This window comes from Carassius carassius, chromosome 36 (assembly GCF_963082965.1).
Source record: "Carassius carassius chromosome 36, fCarCar2.1, whole genome shotgun sequence".
In the NCBI taxonomy this organism is placed as follows: domain Eukaryota; kingdom Metazoa; phylum Chordata; class Actinopteri; order Cypriniformes; family Cyprinidae; genus Carassius; species Carassius carassius.
The window spans coordinates 25009653-25030508 of NC_081790.1; the positions used below are offsets into that span (position 1 = coordinate 25009653).

Consider the following 20856-nt stretch of genomic DNA (forward strand, 5'->3'; position numbering starts at 1 on the left):
AGAACAAATTTCTTTGTAAATTGTTTGTAAAACCATTCGTTCATGCAGCAATTTGCATTTATGCAAATTATATTTACATTTAGCATAAAATTTATTCTATGCATAATTTAGATTTATGACTGATTAAGAAAGTTGTTATGATTGATTTGTTTTATTTAAACAATTATTAATTAATATTTTTAACAATTTTTGCAACAATATATTATTATTTTTTTCTAATGATTTACATTCACAGGGATGGGACCATTTTGTGATTAAAAGTTTAATGAATTTAACAACTTAGATAAGAAACGTTAAATATTTAATGCAACCACATATATATTTACATAAGGCTGGTTTTATAAATGATTTACAGTTATGACAATGCAACATTTTACATTCGTTTCAATGCACCAATCAATGGAAGAATGGTTTTATTTACATTTTGCATTTCTATTATTGCAACATTTAATGTAAAAAGTTCATTTTTAGTTGGTTTTATGATCACATTTATAACATGCTATAATTTATGGAAGAATGGTTTTCAGTTCTGGAATGATTTTGCATTGATATGATTATTTATTATTTTATTATTCAACAATTAACACAAAAATGATTTGTCGAAACTATTTACATTTATATCAGTGCAATTCAGAACAAAAAATATATTATTCGAGTTTTTTTTTTCTTCTGTTTAATGAACGAGGCCCAGTGTGTGAACATATTTAATCATTTCCTATTTAAAAGTTTCACATGTGAAACATTGGTAAAGGGTTTCAAAAAAGTTGACATTTTAAAAAATGTGAAATTGGTGTGATTTTTCCATAAGGGTATTTTGCATATGTTGCATATGCGTATGTTGCATTTAATTTATGAGAGATTTCGAATGACAAACCTACATGATGTGGTCATTGTTTGTGAAAATTTGTTCAAAACACAGGATTTCGTGTCTCAACTTTTACTGGCCAAGACAAGCATGTCGTTTGGTTCACTTCCCTCATGCTAGTTTGATAATGTGGAGATATTGCTCAAGCCACATAATCACATTATTAAAGCTAAACAAAAGTCGCTAATGTTTTCCAGCCATTACACTTAAACAATCACGACACCCGCTGTCCTTCTTTCCCATCATTTGACTGCACAGAAAAGCATATGTTAAAGTAATTACTTCTCATTAGCGGGAGCGCATCGATTCAATCTCTGATGTACCGTCATCACAAGAGCTCTTCTGAGAGCTTGCTCTCCGCTGAGTTATTGCCCAGTACTGTGAAACCGAGTGACCTTCTCTGCAAACATAGATTGCATTGTCCTTCCTCAACGCAAAGCAGATGTTTGCTGAAATACTGCACTTTTTCATCCTGACAGACACAGAACAATTGAGCAAACATCAGCTCCATGTGTTCCACTTGGCTGTGATGATCGCCGATGCTATTAAATGGAAATCTGTGAAAGAGAACATCACATTGTATATTTACAAGTGATACGTGTTATGGATTGTAAATGTATATAGATTGAACTGAGGATGAAATTGATTCTCAAACGTTTTTGATCGTTAATATTTCTTTTGTTTGTTTTGTCGTGCATGCAGGAAGTGATTTTAAAGAGAGCAGCAGATCTAGTGGAAGCACTTTATGGAATGCCTCATAACAACCAGGTGAGGAAGAAACTCCTTGGTTATCATTGATAAATTACAGTCGCATAAATTCCCTTCACTAACAGTTGACTGTTAACACATGTTGAAAATATATGGGTGTTTCTGTCTGTATTTTTGGCCCTGCAAACTTAAAAACATAAAAAAAAAAAAAACAAAAAAAAAAAAACATAAATATTTATTTAATTTGTCTATGAATAATGTCCATAATCATGATTAATCGCATCCAAAATATAAGTTTTTGTTTGCATAATATGTGTATATTTATTATGTATATGCATGAATTCATACACATACAGTATATATATATATATATATATATATATATATATATATATATATATATATATATATATATATATATATATTAATATTTGCATGTATATATTTATATTCATGTAATTGTTTTTAAAGGAGTGACTTTTAGGCTGCATTTATTTGATATCGCAGTTTCCAAAAAAAGCACAACTGTTGCCAACATTGATAATTCTAATAATAATTATTAGAATGATTTCTTAAGATTATGTAACACTTTATACTGGAGTAATGGCTGATGGAAATTCAGCTTTGCATTACAGAAATAAATTATATTTTATAGGATATTAAAATAGAAACTAGTGTTAATATTGTAAAAACATTTTGCAATATTATTATTTTTTTCAATATTTTGGATCAAATAAACGCAGCCTTGATGAGCATAAGAGACTTCTTTAAAAAAACATTACAAGTCTTACTGATCCCAAACTTTTGAACTTTAGTGTATATATATAAACGTAACACATTTTTTTAATTATATACATGCATGCGTGTGTATTTAAATATGCATAATAAATATACACAGTACACACACATATACTTTGTCAAAAATTAATTATTAATCATTTAACAGCACTAATTAAAATTAATTGAAGAAAATAAATACCAATCTTTTTGAAATTTTTGTTGCATTTCATATTTCATTACTGAAGCTCTGACACTACAAAAATTGTAACAATAACATATAAAAAGCATTTGAAAAGTGGAAAAAATAAAGTCATGATGTACATTTTTTAATTTGACCTTCATATAATGCAAAGTTCGATTGATTTTTTTAAATATGTGTATATATATATATGATCTCCCCAGAAATTCAGTTATAAGTAACTTTGCAAATACATGTCCACTATAAATCTAATTAGAGTATTAGTAGAGTATTTGACTGTTAGCTTAGGGTCAGTAGAATAAGTTGACATGTACTTGCAAAGTTACTTATAGCCAGTAAAAGTGTGTTGGGGAAATATATATAAAAAAGTCTTAGCTGATATTAAGCAGACAGTCTACAAATACTCTAATGACTGCTAGTGGACAATTAGTTGCCGAGTTGCCTATAGTAAACTGAATGTCTAAAAGCTACCATCAAAATAAAGTGTTGCCAAAATCAGTCCAGGGACATAAAAGTTGAAACAACACCCATGTATGCTATGAAAGTATTCAATTGTGAGAGATGATGGATCATTTTTCCTTAGGAAATCATTCTTAAGCGAGCAGCAGACATTGCTGAAGCCCTGTACAATGTGCCACGAAACCACAACCAGCTCACCGGCCTCACCAACAGCTCTGTCCATGCAAGCATGATGGGAGTGAACTCCTTCACTGGACAGCTCGCCGTTAACGTCTCTGAGTCGTCTCAGGGTGGAAACCAGGGTAAGATGGATGTAGTTTATCAAAGCTGAATACTGCCACACTACTTTGACATAAGGCTCAGTTGAAGTTTTCTCTGTGTCCGGCCACAGGTTTCAGTCGTAACACGAGTAGCGTATCACCACACGGATATGTGCCCAGTTCCACCCCTCAGCAGAGCAGTTACAGTACAGTATCCACCAGCATGAACGGCTACGGCAACAGCGGCATGACCAACCTGACCGGCTCTCCGAGCTTCCTGAACGGCTCTGCTGCAAACTCGCCCTACGCAAGTGAGTACTGAGATGTCATGTTCTGTATATTCTTCCTTTCTTCCATAAAACGCAAAAGGAGATGTTTAGCAGAATGTCCAAGCTGCTGTTTTCCAATGAAAGTGAAACGCTAAAAATTCACTTTAAAAGTACCAATTTTATTTTTTACATTTGAACATTTCAAAGTTATAAATAATTGGAAATAATATTACGTTCTACAAGACAATACAACTTTAGTCTTTCCACTTCCACTTTCCTGCCATTTCTTTGGGGCCGTTTACACCTGGCCACTTCAGGCGTTTTCTCAGATCGGATAGCTATCCGATCGTGAAAAGACCAGGTGTAAATGCCCTCCGAAACGCATTTGAGACGGATTTGAATCCGATCGCTCAAACCACTTCAGGAGGTGGTCTGGGCCGCATTCCAGACAAAACTAGACAAGTGTAAATGCATCTGGTTGTTAAAACCACATATGTAAATTGTACTCCTCCCCAAAATGCTAAAAAAATAAACGTGTGAGGGCGTGTTATAGGCTATATGTAATGTTATAGCCAGATATGACGACGCTACTGGAACACGCACCACCAGATGAGAAGCTGAGCATATATTCATTAAACGAACGTGCAAACTATCGCAAATCAAAGTGAAAGTAAGTCGCGAACGCTTAACACACAATCATCATCATTAATAGTAGAGAAACAAAATTATCTTACCAGTGCTGTTGCCGCTCTCTTATTACAGTCTTTGATTTTGACATTTTAGCTGATGATCAATAAAATGCAGCTCATATCTGTTGCTTTCGGTGACGTGCACTCCATTAAATCTGCATATAGCGCGGGAATTGAAGATCGGATTTAAATCCGTTTCGCAAAAACACATTCATGTGACCAGGTGTAAATGGAACCGTTTTGATAAATCAGATAGCTATCCGATCTGAGAAAACGCATGAAGTGGCCAGGTGTAAACAGCCCCTTTGTAATTATTTGTAACATTTACCAGCAATTACTAGAAATCTTTTTTTTGTGTGTGTGTGTGTGTGTGTGTGTAGTCTGCATAGCCCATGTATTATATTCCCATGTTATCTGAAGCCATATGATTGGTTTATGTCAGGAATAGATCCACATTTTTAACTTGAATAAAATCTTCCCTCTGCTGTAGCTTTTAAATCTGACTTTCACTTGAAGACATATGACAAAATGTGATGTCAAGACCTACTGTGACATGCTTTCGTCTGCAATGTTTAAATACATGAAAGTGATAAAATCCATTCAAAAGGCATACAGTATTTTGGAACTACTGTATTGTTTTATGGGGTGAAATTTGACAGTTGAAGTGTTTAATTCACATGCTCCAACAAGCTCTTATTTCCAAACAAACTTCTGTCTTTGATGCACAATCATTGCAGGAAGTCTGACAGTATGGGCCTTTAGGTCTGATAGAATTCCCAACTGAGAATTCCCACAATGCTCTGCAGTCTATATTCAACAGCTCTTTAAAAGTTCTCTCGCCTCTCTCTCTCTCTGTCTCTCTTCTGTTCCCCTGACAGTGCCACCTCGCTCCAGCTGTTATTTATTGAGCTAATACTTAATTGCTTGCTTTTTCCAATTAACCAGACATGTGAAAGTGAGCCAGAGACTAAAGAATTTGGAATATTCCAAGAGAGATGTGTTTGTTTGGTTAATTATGACTTGAGCAGTGAGGGTGTGTGTTCGGGGCGGGGGGCAATCTGACATTAAATCTTAAAAAAGGCGAGACGAGCAGCACGCAAAACTTTGACACAAACATCCCGTGCAAAGGAAAAGAAAGCAATCAGGAATTCGGCAATGCAACCCTGCCCACTCTATCCTCTGTTGACTCTGGTCTTCTTTACAAAACAAGTATTATAAAAGGCTCACTGACTCCATCAGACACTTCCAGTCAAATGCAGAGACCCCTGTTAAGCTTCCAGTTTTCATTAAATGATTAGTTAAGACTTGATGAATGGATTCCAACAAAGGAATGGATCCTTTGTTATAATGCTTCTAATTTGACAACATCATTGCATTCAACATTGTTTCAACTAGTTTTGTTCTTAATGCACTTTAATTGTGCAGAAGTAGTGCAACTAAAGATATAATAAAGTATTGATTGTGCTAAAGTGGAACTATTGCAAGTATACTTCAGGTACACTTTAAATATCGTGCTTTTAAAGATGAATTCAATTTATTATTCAAAAATCAAACAATCCTCATCAGTAGTGACATTTATACACATTTTAGGCTTAAAATTAAGAAATGTGCATTGTGCACAAGTAGTACTCCAAATAAAGTTGAATTATAAATAGGTCTCGAGTGATATGTCAGTAAATATGTTATTAGATTTGAACTATACATAGTAGGAAATAAATGTATTTTAATTATATTACTTTTTTACTAGGGCCATTGTTCAATTGTATTCTTCTGTGATTGAGATTAATTGCAACGAATCATTTCTGCTCCAAACTCTTTCCCACAAGACTTTTTATCTCTTCCTTGCTTGTTTACCTGCTGAATCCGAATTGTGTTTCTCATCCCCGCTCTCTGCATTCCTGCAGTCGTCCCCTCCAGCCCCACCATGGCCTCCTCCACCAGCCTGCCCTCAAACTGCAGCAGCTCCTCTGGAATCTTCTCCTTCTCTCCGGCAAACATGGTTTCAGCTGTGAAACAGAAGAGCGCGTTCGCTCCTGTCGTTCGGCCCCAGTCTTCACCTCCACCTACATGCACTGGCACCAATGGGAATGGTCTCCAAGGTAACGCACAAAAAGATTCTGCTGGGGTGGGGTTATGACACTTTTAGAAACTGAAAATACTTCAGCAATAAAATGGAAGTTCACTGATGACACTGTATAAAAGCGGGCTGATAACTTCCAGAGGCTCGACTTTTCAAAAGGAAAATCTATAACTTATTTAAATAATTTCTGAGCATCATTCTGTTTCAGCTCAAATTGGCACCTTGTAGGTTTTTTGTATTAATATTAAGCCTAAAATGTGTTTTAATGTCACCATTGATGAGGATTGTATGATATTTGAATAATATCAGTCTTTAAAAGCAAGATATTTAAAGTGTAGCTGAAGTATACTTGCAATAGTTCCACTTTAGCACAATCAAATATACTTCAGCTCAGTATATCTTTAGTTGGACATCAGCACAACTTCCGCAGAATTGAAATGAAAAATGAGCACAATTGCAGGGTATTTTTATCAAGTTCATAAATATGTAAATGCATGTGTAGTATGCTTAGCTTGAATTAAATTTATATTTACATTTACAATATGACAGTAATGATATTCGGTGATACTGAAGTAGATTTAATTTAATTTAATTTAATTTAATTTAATTTAATTTAATTTAATTTAATTTAATTTAATTTAATTTAATTTAATTTAATTTAATTTAATTTAATTTAATTTAATTTAATTTAATTGTATGATATTTAATGATATGATATTTGAATGTTTTGTTATTTATTTATTTATTGGCTCTAACCTCCTAAGACTGCATTTATTTGATATAAAAAAATAAAAAATAAAAAACATTTTAAAATAACTGTTTTAAATTTGAATATGTTTTACATTTTAATTTATCTCTGTGATGGCAAATCTGAATTTTCAGCATCATTACTCCAGTCTTCAGGGTCACATGATTCTTCAGAAATTATTGCATTTGTTGCTCAAGAAACATTTCTTAATATTATCAGTTGCAAACGGTTGTTCTGCTTAATATTTATAGAGTTTTTTTAATGTACAGAGTTCAAAATAACAGCTATATACATATATATATTTATATATATATATATATATATATATATATATATATATATAAAACAGCATATAAGTACATCCTTGCTGAATAATAATAATAATAAATCGTACTGATCCCAAATATCTGAATGACAATGTATGTGACACTAAAGTCTTGTGAGGATCTGTGACATAGTAAACTAGAGGCATGAATATCTCTCCTTTTGACCATATACTCACCCATCATTCGATCTGATATTAACATCTCTCTCTCTCTTCTTTCCCTTTCCCTTCTTCTTCTCTCCACTGCCCTCAGATCAGTCTTTTGTCGACTCTAACAAGTACTCCACAGCCAGCGTGCTCCAGGGCCTGGCCTTCTCCTGAAGTATGTTACTCATCTGTTACTCCTCCCACATCCATCCCACTGTTTCTATATCTGATCATCCATATACCAACAAATAACAGTGCTCTAGAATAATAATTAAAAAAAAAAACAACTATGCTTGTTTTTTAAGGTGAAGTGCATAGTCTGATGTTAAAATATTTACAATCCCAGCTCTAAGAAATTTAGTTATGCAAGTTGGAAGTGACAGACATGAGGCAAACCTGTTCGAAAACAGTCATTATTTTGCATTTGCATTTAAAATCGGACACTTCACCTTTAAATATCCCATGTTTCCCATATATCACACACCATTTTTACGTTCAGTACATGCTATATACCTGCAGAACATTCTACATTGAAAACTATCTTACAGTGTGTCAGTTTTATGTGTGAGTGTGTGTTTGCATGCTTATGCTCAAGGTTGTGTTTCACCTCCAGCGGTTCCTAGAGAATCCAAAACAGTTCACCTCTCTTCTTTTCTTGTTTGTCAGCAGTTGCTAAACTCATGTTGAGTCAGATCTGCAGTGCTAAGAATTTTCCTTGTGCGTAAAAAAAAAGAATACATGTTGGCTTAACTAAACAAAGTGAAGTTTCTGGCATGAATGATGTGATACTGTCTGTCTGTCTGACTGTCTCAGATTTCCTTGAATTCATCATTTTTAGTGGTGTACACCAGGGCAAGCATGACCTTACAAGCCCAGAAATGGTTTGCAAACAATTAGATGTTTAATCAAGCGCTTCAAGTGTCTCATTTTTGCCAATTTCGCATTGACGCTGAAAGAGATTTAGGATGTATGCCTCATGTGAAGGGGACACAGTTTGTAACGCAGATGTGGAAACTGATTTCTGAGTTTAAAGAACTGTGAAAAACATGAAACGTGGTCCAATCTTATAGCTGGTGCTTGCTTTCTCTTCGTCCTCTCATAGTTTCATTCTCTCACACTTCATTTTAATGTGAAGCCAGGTCTGTTTCAATGATGGCATGTTTAATGGAGTAAAGTGAACTAACACTGTGTTTTTCTCTCTTCACAGTTATCCCTGGAATGATTGTTCCTCCAATGTAGGGTGTGTGTGCGTGTGTGTGTGTGTGTGTGTGTGCAGATGGAAAGATGAAACATGTTCTTTCATGCCACTGGTCTCACTGAGCGTGTGCAGAATACTCCGGCGCTGGACTGACCTCCTGGTCTTGTTCTGAAGGATGAAAAACTACAAACTCAGGCCCTTTTTAAACACAATCTGCTTTGAAACAAAAAGATATAGAGGAAGAACGATACGAGAAAAATATCGAACTGACTGTTGTACCTCCCTGTTTTGATGTTGAGATTTGTACTCACCTTCTAGACACTTTTTAAGATAAGGGGCGACCCGCCCCGTCTACACTATAACATGAGAGGTCTATTTATTTTAAAAAACAGTAGTCATTGATTTGCCATCATATTTGTGTGTTTCTGTGTGTACCACCCTTTTATGAAATGATACCTGACACAATATTGCAGTGGTTTCTATTTATGATTTTAGATGAAGGATTGCAGGTGATTTTTGCTCAAGGAATGTCCCACTGAATTTGTGAAAATGCATTTGAAAGTCAATCAGTCTACAAAATGCCAGCAATGTAAACTCAATGTAAACAGCCATGTAAAAAATTAATTCATGCCTTTTTTTATGGTTAAAAACCAATTCAGAGCTGAGAGACTCAGTTCCTTTGCATTGTCACTGCCTTGATTTTCACGTTCATATTCCATTTGTTGATATTATGCTGCCTTCAAGTCCTTCTGGGAAGTTTTAATTCAGAAAAACATTTTGAGAGTCGTTGGTTGGGGAAAATGGGCATGTTTGGCCCTTTTTATACTTAATGTTAAGCTTTTTAGCACCACTGCAACAAAATTAAAGGGATTGTTTTCTCATCATTTACTCACTCACAAGTTGTTCCAAATCTGTTTGGCTACCCACATTCTTTAAAATATCTTTTTTGTTCAATTCATACAAGTTTGGAACAACTTTTGGAACAAATTTTCATTTTTGGATGAACTATCACTTTAAAGGCAAAGGATGCATGCAAAGTGTGTACCTGATGCTTTAAGTATTTTTTTATTTATTTTATAGTTATTCCTTCAAAGATTGATAGCTTTCTCACATAAAAGTAGTGTTTTTGGTTTAGCTTTATAGCTATTCTTGATCCACAGCACACAAACTGCATATTAACAGTTAATTAAGATTTGTCCCCACAATGATTTGAATTGGCACAGCACTAACTCAGAAAGACAAGAAAAGAAATTAAAGTTTCTCATTAGGGAATAAGATAAATCCGACATGACTTGAAGGCAACATTTCAAGTCATTTCGTGCTCATCTCTACCCAGTTTTATCATTATGTAATGCCAAAATGTATAGCCCCATCGAAAAAAAAACGGCATATGCTGGTTAGGTATGTATTGAAGCTGGTTTAAGCTGGTTTAAACTGGTCCCTAACCAGCATATGCTGTTTTTTTCAACAGGGAGAGCAAACACTGACCCCTATTAACACAAAAAAGTCAAAGACAAGCACTCATTTTATACAGAGATAATGCCGTCAAAAAGCCCAAAAAGAGATCGCTGCCTTCTTTTTATAACTACTCTCTATGGAGGATTTGCAGTGTCAAAAACAAAAATGCTAATTATTAGTGTTTTATGCCATTTTAATGATCTTTTTCCTTTTAATATGTTTTTGTTGTAGAAACAAGATACAAATAAAAACTGTGATAACTTTTTTATACTTTAGTTTGCAGTCCTCCAGTAGATAATGTTCAGACTGAACCGACTGAAAGGTTGAGGAGGAAGCTGATTAACTATTTAATGTTCTGCTTTTCTTGTAGTTCAGTGGTTCTCAACTGGTTTTACCTTTGAGTTTGCCCAACACAGCCCTGAAATTATCATGCAAAAGTAATGCATTTTTTTTTTTTCAAATCAACACTGAAATGCATTCAAATCACTATGCACATTATATGATTCATAGCATTATGTTATTTTGATTTACCATTGACCCTATCAGATGAGACATTTTTATTCCCCGTCCCGCCGGTTGAGAACTACCGATGTAGATCAGTCTGAGTGTATGTTCAGGAGATGAAGGGTTTGGATGTTACGGCATAGTCAGCACTGTGAAATCTCTGTACCCTTCTCACGAATGAGCCGAGATTCAGATGAAGCCATTACATTGGATTCTAGTATGTACATATGTTTGATTTTATAATTCTCTTTTATTTTGCCAAAGTCATTGTTTTAAATATATTTATACATCAGAATGGAGTCATAAGGCAGCTTTGTACAACCTAGTGTCACTGATATAATGTTTACGACATGCTTAGCAGATCTCATTGACTTTAGCTCTGAGGTTTTGATGTTCATGAAGGGATATATGTAGGATACCCATATGAATATTGTATGTATGCATCGCTTGAAATTGTACATGCTTCAAACTGTCTTCATGTTTGCGTGTTTTCGCTCTTCATTTGGCGATGATCTGTTTTTATATTGTCATCTGCCAAGTTGTGTCCATTAATGTGATTTTGGAATTTTATTTGTATAGTAATTTTTGTATGTCAAAGAACAACTGTTTGTCTGATAGGTTTTTTGGGCTGTTCACACAAGAGCGATTGGATTTTTTTCCTCTCTCTATTAAAATGTTATAGCATTTTGTTACATTGTTTTGTTTCAGATGGCAAGGTTTGTTAAATAGTTTGTATTTTAATGCAATGAAGTTTGAGAGTATATTCAACATGTAAACAATATAATCTTTTAATTTTGCTTCTCTGGAACTTGCAGAGAAAAGGATAGTTATTGTTTTCATGCTCAGCAAATATACAATAATATCTCTCTGTTTTTGAATATTTTCTCTCCGGAATTTGCTTTTTTAAAGGGAAAATAATACACATGTTTTTCTTCCTTTATTTCCCTTGTCAATAATTTCACAATACGGTTTTCTTTTTCTTTTTAAGTGTACCAACAATCAGATGTCTTAATGCAGATTTTTCTTTTTTTACATTATTTATTTATTTTTAAGAAATACTTATTTAGATAGTTTGGTTAGATAAAAATATAAATTAACAAGTTAAACTATGGAGTAACAGCACAAGAGTCTATCCAGTTGTTCGCTTGATCATTTCATTCCATGACACTCCTCTCCACTGTCATGTCTTAACAAATTTCATCTTTTTTTTTTTTTGTGCATCACATCTAAAAACTGTCTGTGTTTCATCTAAGTCAAAGTTTATGTGGCTCATTTCCCTCTGAATCATGGCTTTTCCCATTATTTAAATGGGCATCAATAGCAAAGTTTTTCATTTGATGGCTACTTGATTTATTAATATGTCACACATCTAAATTGACAAGTCATCTGCTACTATTATTCCTGTTGATTACATACTTGTTGTAGACTGGACTTTCAGTGGGCAGTTATTACTGGTTAAAATATAAAAAGAAACTACTGTAAAGATGATCATTTTTTAAAATACCTTTGAACTGTAAAATAACTTTTTGACTTTCACAATATTTAATTAAAGTTTCCTCTTGTCTGTGACTCTTCATTCTTTGTGTTTTTTTATTTTTATTATTATTATTATTATTATTATTAAAAAAATAATTCTAAGCATTTATAGGATGGTGCTGTTTAAATTTTAGTTGTTGTGGGAAATTTAAATGTATGGCATTTGCGACATTGTAATAAAGCAATTAATTATATATGTATAAAGAAATGAAGAGACGTTATAGCGCAGGGGTTCACATGATCACACACAAGTCTGTCATCTGCAAAAAGAATTGTATTCACATCAATTTATATTCACATCAGAAATTAAGCGCACCTTATTAGTAATATGGACCCATTTTAATGACTCTAGTTCATTAATATATTACATGTTTCTGGCATAGAGAATATGCCCACTGCCACTTTAACTTATTAATGATGGCTCTGGTCTTTGTTTATTATTATTATTAAAATGCATTTGACACTTAATTGGTTCATCATTTACATTTACAGTCATCAGCAGATATACTCACATACGTAAAATGAACCGATTTGACTGGCTTGAAAACTGTCTGTCCCCTGACCTCAGTACAGAAGGTTGAGTTCTGCAGGAATTTGATGGCTGTGTCGGTTTTACATTTTCTTCCAATTATCTGGCAGTCTTTTCTTTTTACTTAAGCTGATTGTCTGGAACATTTGAACTTCTTTGTTGATTTTTTCCTGTAAAAGAAAATAACTTAACTGTAGTTTTAAACTTTCTAAGTAGTGCCCATGTAAAATGTCATTAAGACTCACTGCTCTGTTTCCAGGGTAGTTGCTAGGTGGGTTCCAGGGTGTTCTAGATTTTAGATATATTCTAGTCATTATGTTAATTTTTTACCCTGGTTATCAAATACAGTTTTGGGGCTCTTTAATGTGTTGTTACAGATCGCTTTAACACCTCAGTTCAAGCGGCATGTAAGCTAATCATCGCTTCCTCTTTACTAGTTTTAGCATGAAATAAACAAGAATGAACATCAGAAGGTATCTTGTTTTAACAGCTGAAATATGTCAGAACACAACACTTTTCAAGTTCAAGTCTACCAACGTTAATCTACTCTCCTGCCTTGATTGTTTGTCGGACAAATTGGTGGATGCTGCCTTATGATTGGTCAATGATGATCAGTCAAACTCTCCGCAAATGGTCAGTTGGTGGCTAATTTGTATTAATTCATACAATTTGCAAAATTACGCTTAGTGCTGGTGTTAGGTATAAACATTAGGCTGAACTATAAACTGTATAAAAACATGGTCGTATTGTCCATGATGTTGCCCATAGGTTTCTGAAGAACGTTTTTGAAACTTAAAATTGGCAGAGCCAGTCGTCGCCATCTTGGTAGCGCATCACTCCTGAATAATTGATAACAGGCAAAGAGGCAGGAGCAGGTTGATGAAACCATGCCCACCTAGCACAACAGTGGTGACAGCATTGGCAATCCACCTGTCACTCCAGTGGCCACGCCATTAATTATGCAGAAGCTTAATATAATTTAAACGGATGAGTTTTAAAAAATTTCACCCCCCTCAGAGTTGTCATGAAGGGCAAAATTAGCAATATAGACCAAAACCACTTTTTGCACCAGGCTGTAAACATATTTTTTTCTGCTATAAAGTTGGTCATTTTAACATGGGGAGTCTATGGGACTGATTCCCTTTTGGAGCCAGCCTCTAGATCAATTGCAGTTTCAGTCACTTCCGTGTTGGTTTCACGATAGAGACCAGAAGGCTGCCGCTTGGCCTGAACAGGCTCTGTTTGCTTTTGATTGGACACAACATGCCATTTGTAATTTTAACAACCTGTCCTCCAACCAATACGCTTGTATAGGCCGTTTGTCCAAATCCCAGAAATACGACCCATCAGAGCGTACAGTATACTACAATTGCGCCCCTATCGGCAAAAGGTTGTTTTCATATTAATGTTTTGTACTCTTTTATTTGCACTCTGATTTGCGTTTCGTGTAGCTCAGTTGGTAGATTATTGCATTATACCTTGATATGTAATTATGCTATCATGGGTTCGATCCCAGTGAACGGATGTGCACAAAAATGTATATGCTCAATAAATCATAATTTAGCATGATTTCTGTGAGGGTTGGGTTTAGGGGTGGGGTTAGGTGTGGTCATTCGAACGAATAAGCCACTTAGTACAATATGTAGGAAATACTGTGAGATCGGTGTAAAAAGCCCACACACTGCATTTAAATAAACGTGCGTTTTTATTGGTAATGACATTATACGTCATTTCATGACGAATGATGCCCCGCGATACTGTCATTATTTTTTACGCCCACTAGAGGGCACTTAACTTTAAAGCGTAAATATAGGTCGTAATAAGGTGCTTGCACAAACGACCTATATGGTCGTTTTTTGTTGGAGGACAGGCTCTTTTAGTAGCTGATTCAATGACTCACTTGGCTGTTACTTGTTTCTATTGTTGAATGAATCTGTATGAATATATGAATATATATATATATATATATATACAATATATAATTGGTTGAATTCTTAAATGACTCATTCATGAAGACAGTCACCTACTGACATATCCATGTAACTAAATGTAACTTAACTTTGGGCAAGGATAACATCTTCCTCGCTCCATTTTATTTCCAGTGTTGTGTGCATATTTTTGTAGAGAAACACAATCATTTTCATGCACTCACACATGAATACTACACTTGATCTTCTTATTACTTTCAAGCACACTGTGTGCACACGTGTTCACACACAAGCAAACACACACACACACACACACACACACACACAGCTGAGAGATGTGTGTGACAATAATGGCAACACAGGGGGTTAAGTGACAGTGCTTTAGGCTTCCATTAGCTAATGGATCAGTGTGAGTGTGTCTTGCCACTTCCCTCCTGCGTTTAACCCCTGTGCGCCGCCCCCCATCTCTCCCTCTGTCTGTCTGTCAAACCTATGCACTCCTCTAATGCAGCCACTGAACAGATTGATGAATAATAGAGGACATAATTTAACAATCAGGGATGGAGAGCTATTTATCCTAACTGACAGCGGGGTTGTTAAAATCATTGTAGAACCGCACAAGGTTTGGGATGTTCATAAGGTTAATGAGTGGGAGGGAACAGATGATTCTGGGTCAGTTTTACTCTGTATGGACAGACTAAGGTCAGTATTGGCTGAAGGAATGATTTTAACATTCCAAGATTCAAAAAAGAAAAGAAAAAAGAAAAACATCTGGAATGATATGGAGAAATCATAATTTCAAATAATCTAATTTATTTTGACAATAAATGTTAAATTGAATTAATCAGCGTTTAATTTATTTTATTTAAATGAATTTGTATTTTTTTTATTGAAACTCTTAATACATAAACATGCAAACACATATACTGTACATATACATATAATTATACATTTTTAAGGTTGGGTAACATATGATCTTGGGTCACCATACATGCACAATATAAACACATCTTTTAACTATGCATCAAACTAATAAGTTTGTCCTCTGTGGTTATTTCACCTAAATAAATATTCATATGATAGCCCTGATTGTCAGCATTAAAGTTAATTTTCATTTAATTTTTTTTTAAAGCTACGTTCATGATGAAAATACTTATTACTAGTTATAACAGTAAATAAACAAGTTACATTTTATTTTATGTTGTCCTTTTATTTTATGTCTCCAGTATACCAAGTAATATTACTTATATATACCGGTACTTACATCTTACTTACATATACATAAAATATACTAAGTATAGGGTTAGATTTAGGATAACTGTTTGGTTTAGGATAAGTTGCATGTTGTAACATGTAACAAAGACACTGTAAAATAAGGTGTTTCCCATTGATTGGTTTGTGTCATGTAACCCTTATTGTTTGCTATAAGTAGCCGTCTTGTTGCCATTGTTTCTCGTCAGTGAGTCTAGTCTGTTCATGCCAAGTCAAGTCTGTTCAAGTCAAGTTAAGGCTTTGTTTGTATTTTGGATTTCACTGTTAAATAAAAACCGCAATTGGGTTCACCACTACACTCGTCTCCAGTGGACTATTTGTTACACATGTTTTGATTACAAAAGTGATACATAAAAATCTATATATCTTATTGTTTAAAAATAAAACAATAAAAACAAGATATGTGTGCGGATATTCAGCAAACCGTGTTTGAGCTGACACAAGTACCTTCTGTTAACAGAATGTCTCGACTGGAAGTTTCAGTCTTTGAATCGCAGTGAACTGACTGACTCTGCAGTGGAACAGGCATTTATAAAAGTCTTCTTTCTGCTGGACACACACTTCGCTAGAGCTCTGAGCTTGCACATCAAATGTTTAGTCATGGAGGAGGGAAGTGCAAAGGTATAAATCAAGTTTCCTCAAAGATATCTGTCCTTTTTGCAGACTTGCATATATATCTGTCAACAGCTTCTATTCATGTAGTTTTTGATTATCCTGTTTATTCCTCCTGTAAGACGATGCTCAAATATGGCCCAAATATCAATATTTTACAATTAAACAGCACAAAGATTGGCCATGATGATGTCATGGGAGCCGGTGGCCCCTACACACTAAATAATTGAGATAATTACAATCTATGATGTCACCTTACATCCCTTAAATATTTGACAAGGCACACCCTATGGGTCACACGGGCCTGCCAGAGACTTTAGAGCCATTATAAAACCAGCATTAAGAGCCTGGGGACCCCTAGAATAATACATCTATTGGCTCTCCACATTCGTTTGTCGTTTTGGAGTGAAGGAACAGAATATACTGTAGGTACAGAGCCTTTTCCACTAACTGGGTGTCCTGTTAAGGCCTGGACACACCAAGCCCATGGTCAGGCTAGTTTTTTTTTTTCAGTGTTATTCATTAAAGTAAAAGTGATGAAAGCTAGCAAGTCAAGATGGCACAGACAGAGATCTGATCTAATGTTACATTCCCTTACCCAAGCGTTCCAATGATCAAATATTTTCATAACAACTTTTAAAGAAGAAAGTTATCAACATAAACTGGTATTCAAAATGGTACAGTAAGTAAGCGCTGCTTTGTTTACGTTTCATATATATCCGCATATATCTTGTATATTGTTTCGGTTTCTCCTTTTTGATAGCTGCTGATATTGATAGTCAGTTCCTCAGTCAATTTTTCCTCTTTGATCTTGCACTTCAATTCTTTTGGGAATCTGAGCTCTGTCCTGTTTTGTGTTCTAATGATTCCATGATTTTCCCAGTCCTCACCTCTCATCTATAAATCTGTTCTGTGTCCTTTCTCTCCAGTGGGTCAAAGACTGGTTGCCCAACGCTGACCATCCGCCAGTATAAAGAATGCCAACATAGCTCTTCTAGAGGCAAAATACCACACTTTCACAATATTTGGAAACTCTCAATGTGCATAAGCCAACAGTAACATGAGCTGGGGTTTTTGGCCTGTAAATGTTGGTAAGTTGAGTAAGCTGAAGGTTGTGCAAGATATAATGCTGATTCAAAGCATGATTCTGAAAGAGATGTAAGGCCTTTCACTCCACTCTTTTCTCACTTTCTGACATGAATGTTATCTTGTACAGACAATACATGCAGTTGACCAACACATTTCACTGAGGATTTATAGTTGTGCAGATGTTTACGGTCCAGGAGCTCCTGCGGTAATATTAGTAATACATTTGAGTCTGTTTCAAGAATGTCTGAGGTCAAATTCATAATGTCTTCAATATGAGGTTCTGGCATTAACCAAGTGTTGAGAGGTACTTTCTTAAATAATGTTTTCCAAATCAGTGAACTTGCAACTATATTTGCAATATTAATCTTTACAGACTTACGTGACTAATGCAGTTCTGTTGGATAAAAAGCAGACAAACAATGGGATATTATTTTAAAGAGTATTAATTGTTCTCTTTTCAAAGGAATAGTTCAGTCAGTTCACTCTAATGTTGTTCTAAACCAATATAATGTCCTTTCTTTGCACATGGGAGATATTTGGCAGAATGTCGAAGCTGCTATTTTCCATACCAAACAATGAAGGCTAATATTAAAAAAGGACAAAAGCACCCAATTTGCAATAAACAAGAAGTCATATCATAAGTTTACCCAAAAGTCCAGTATTGTCCAAATAGCATCTTTATTTAGTCACCATTTGTTTTCCATAGAAATCAAAGTAAATATATTTTGAAGAATCCTTGTTCGCATACAATGCAGAAACATATCAGTATATGGGTTTGGAGCAACATTAGGGTCATTAAATAATAACAGAATTGTAACTTTTTTCCACTGTAGCTCTAAAATCTCATTCATATATTCGCATATTCCAACGTGGCAAACTTGGTTACATCATGACGACCCCCGTAATGTTGTGAGATGTCATGGTTAAAAAAGCAAGGTGGTTCTAGCAATTCATCATGTGTCACTCCCTCTCTCTCTCTCTCTCTCTCTCTCTCTCTCAGAGGGGTCTGGGATCAGCATAGAAATTTCATGAGCCATTCATCATAATGAAAACACTTAAAACACATGCGAGGCCCTCTCTCACAATCATTCAGCATTCTTTTGGCAGCCCCCCAGCTTTAGCCCAGTAACATCTGGCTCAATGAAGGGTGCACAGATCTGACAATGAGAATGAGAACTGTCTTCTTTGTCATCATTCATTCATTCATTCATTCAAGTTGAAAGAAAAGTTGGTCAAAGTGGAAATGATGTCACAGTTGTATTTTAATTATTTCCACACAACAAATGTTAAATTTTTTAAGATAATTTAACTCTTTTTTTAGATAATAATAAAGTAGTTTCCTAATAATTCATATCTTTAATATGGATCAACAAAAATATTTAATATATAATGTAAAATATCTTATCTTATACTCTTTAATATTTTAGACAGAAAAAAAACACCAAAAATAATAACACTTTATTTCTTGTTACACATGTAACAACAATAAATCAGCAACTAACTCTAAACCAAACCCTATACTTAATCCTAACCCTGTGGGTAAGTATATGGTTTGAACTAATATTGCCTAGTAATTAATTGTATAATTACATTCTAACAAGGACACCTTAAAATAAAGTGTAACTATACAATCTACTGGCAGTCTATAGGCATTTAAAAGACACACACACACACACACACAACACACACACACACACGTTTGAAGGCATATTCCAAAGCTACCAAGGCAGTTTTAATTTGACCTTCATAAAACAAAAACAAAAAGGTTTTAATAAAAATAAACTCCAGGGCATATAAGTGAAAATGCCTGAAAAATGCAAGTTCCCTTTCAAGGGAACTTCGAACTGCGTCCTCTGAGGGGACACTATGGGGAACACCTCGTCGTGACCCGTGTCTGAAGCATACTTTGAAAAACGCCAACGTGTTGGCCGGCGACAGCCTCTGACGTCACTACCAGCGCGACTATAAATACGCGCCCGTAGGACCCGTCAATATCTTCTTCGTCTTCAGTTGGCTGTTTTGTTTGAAGCGTGCATCTGAGAAACGACCAAGACGGTAAGAGCGATCTATTACTGTTTTCATCATGGCTTCCACTAGCAAGGCTTTTAGACAGTGTGTGCATCCGTGTCAGCGTTATCTGACACCCGATGACACACACACTCTTTGCGTCTCTTGTTTGGGCGAAGAGCACGCGCGCGATGTCCTTGAGGGGGCGGTCTGCGTGCACTGCGAGCGTTTCTCTCTGAGAAAGCTCCACTCTCGTTTGTCTCTCTTTTCGAGGAAAGAGGGACATCCATCTGGATCCCGCGCCTCAGGTCCCGCCGTTGCCGAGGCACGGAGGAGAATGAGCTCGTGGGGATCACAAATGGATCTCGCTGAGGAGTGTAGAGAGGGACCTTCCTTTTCACACTCTCCGGCGGCGAACGAGAGCGAACTTCGGGAGGCAGATGTGGTATCATTAACCCATTCTGACACTGAAGTTAGTGCTCTGCTGGGTTCTACCCAGGAAGAGCAGGAGATGTCTGAGAGTGGTGAAGAAGCTGAGGCTGAGCCTCCTCGATCCTCCTGTCCCGCGTATGAGGAGCTGTTAGAGGTTATGGATCGCGCCACGGCAAAATTAGATTTGCCATGGAAGCGTGCCAGCAAGGTGGCGCCAAAAAACGGCGAGGTCGCCTCGCTGAGCGGTACTTGTCTGACCATAGCCCTCCAGCCCAGGTGAGCCTTCCATTCTTGCCTGACTTACATGCAGAAGTCGAAAAGGAATGGAAGAGGCCGTTTTCCTCTCGCATCCACCGGTTTCAGCATACGAGCTATGCTAATATTGAGGGCTTGCATGAGAACGGCTATGAGAGGATGCCCCCTGTAGAAGAGACGCTGGCTTGCTATCTCTCTGTGGGGCAAACGTCCTCTCTTAAATCTCCCGCTTTGCCATCTAAGCCCCTCCAAGATACATCCCGCTTAAATGGCAGGTCATACGCGGCAGCTGGTCAGGCTGTGGCTTCACTGCACACGATGGCGGTGCTCCAGGCCTACCAGGCTGACCTGCTGAAGGACCTGTATACAGGTGAGGGCCTTTCACCTGACCAGGTAGCCGAGCTGCGCTGCACCACAGACCTCTCTCTCCGAGCTACCAAGCAGGCCGCCTCCGCCATGGGCAGGTCTATGGCGGCCATGGTGGTGACGGAGAGACATCTGTGGGTG

At 35.9% G+C, this 20856-nt stretch overlaps 1 protein-coding gene across 3 annotated transcripts in view; it reads left to right on the forward strand.

Moving 5' to 3' along the window:
* The window catches only part of LOC132117474 (transcription factor COE1-A-like), a 115280-nt gene extending 105413 nt beyond the window's left edge, over window positions 1-9867 (forward strand). The window contains exons 12-17 of one of the 3 annotated variants that reach the window (XM_059526778.1): window positions 1568-1633; window positions 3151-3313; window positions 3403-3582; window positions 6134-6328; window positions 7636-7704; window positions 8737-9867. In XM_059526778.1, coding sequence (XP_059382761.1) covers window positions 1568-1633; window positions 3151-3313; window positions 3403-3582; window positions 6134-6328; window positions 7636-7703 — 672 coding nt within the window. In that variant the 3' untranslated portion in view covers window position 7704; window positions 8737-9867. Of the gene's footprint in view, window positions 1-1567; window positions 1634-3135; window positions 3314-3402; window positions 3583-6133; window positions 6329-7635; window positions 7705-8736 lie in introns of all 3 variants that reach the window. The other 2 variants (XM_059526777.1, XM_059526779.1) reach the window with 2 other exon arrangements.
* The last annotated feature ends 10989 nt before the right edge of the window (window positions 9868-20856 follow it).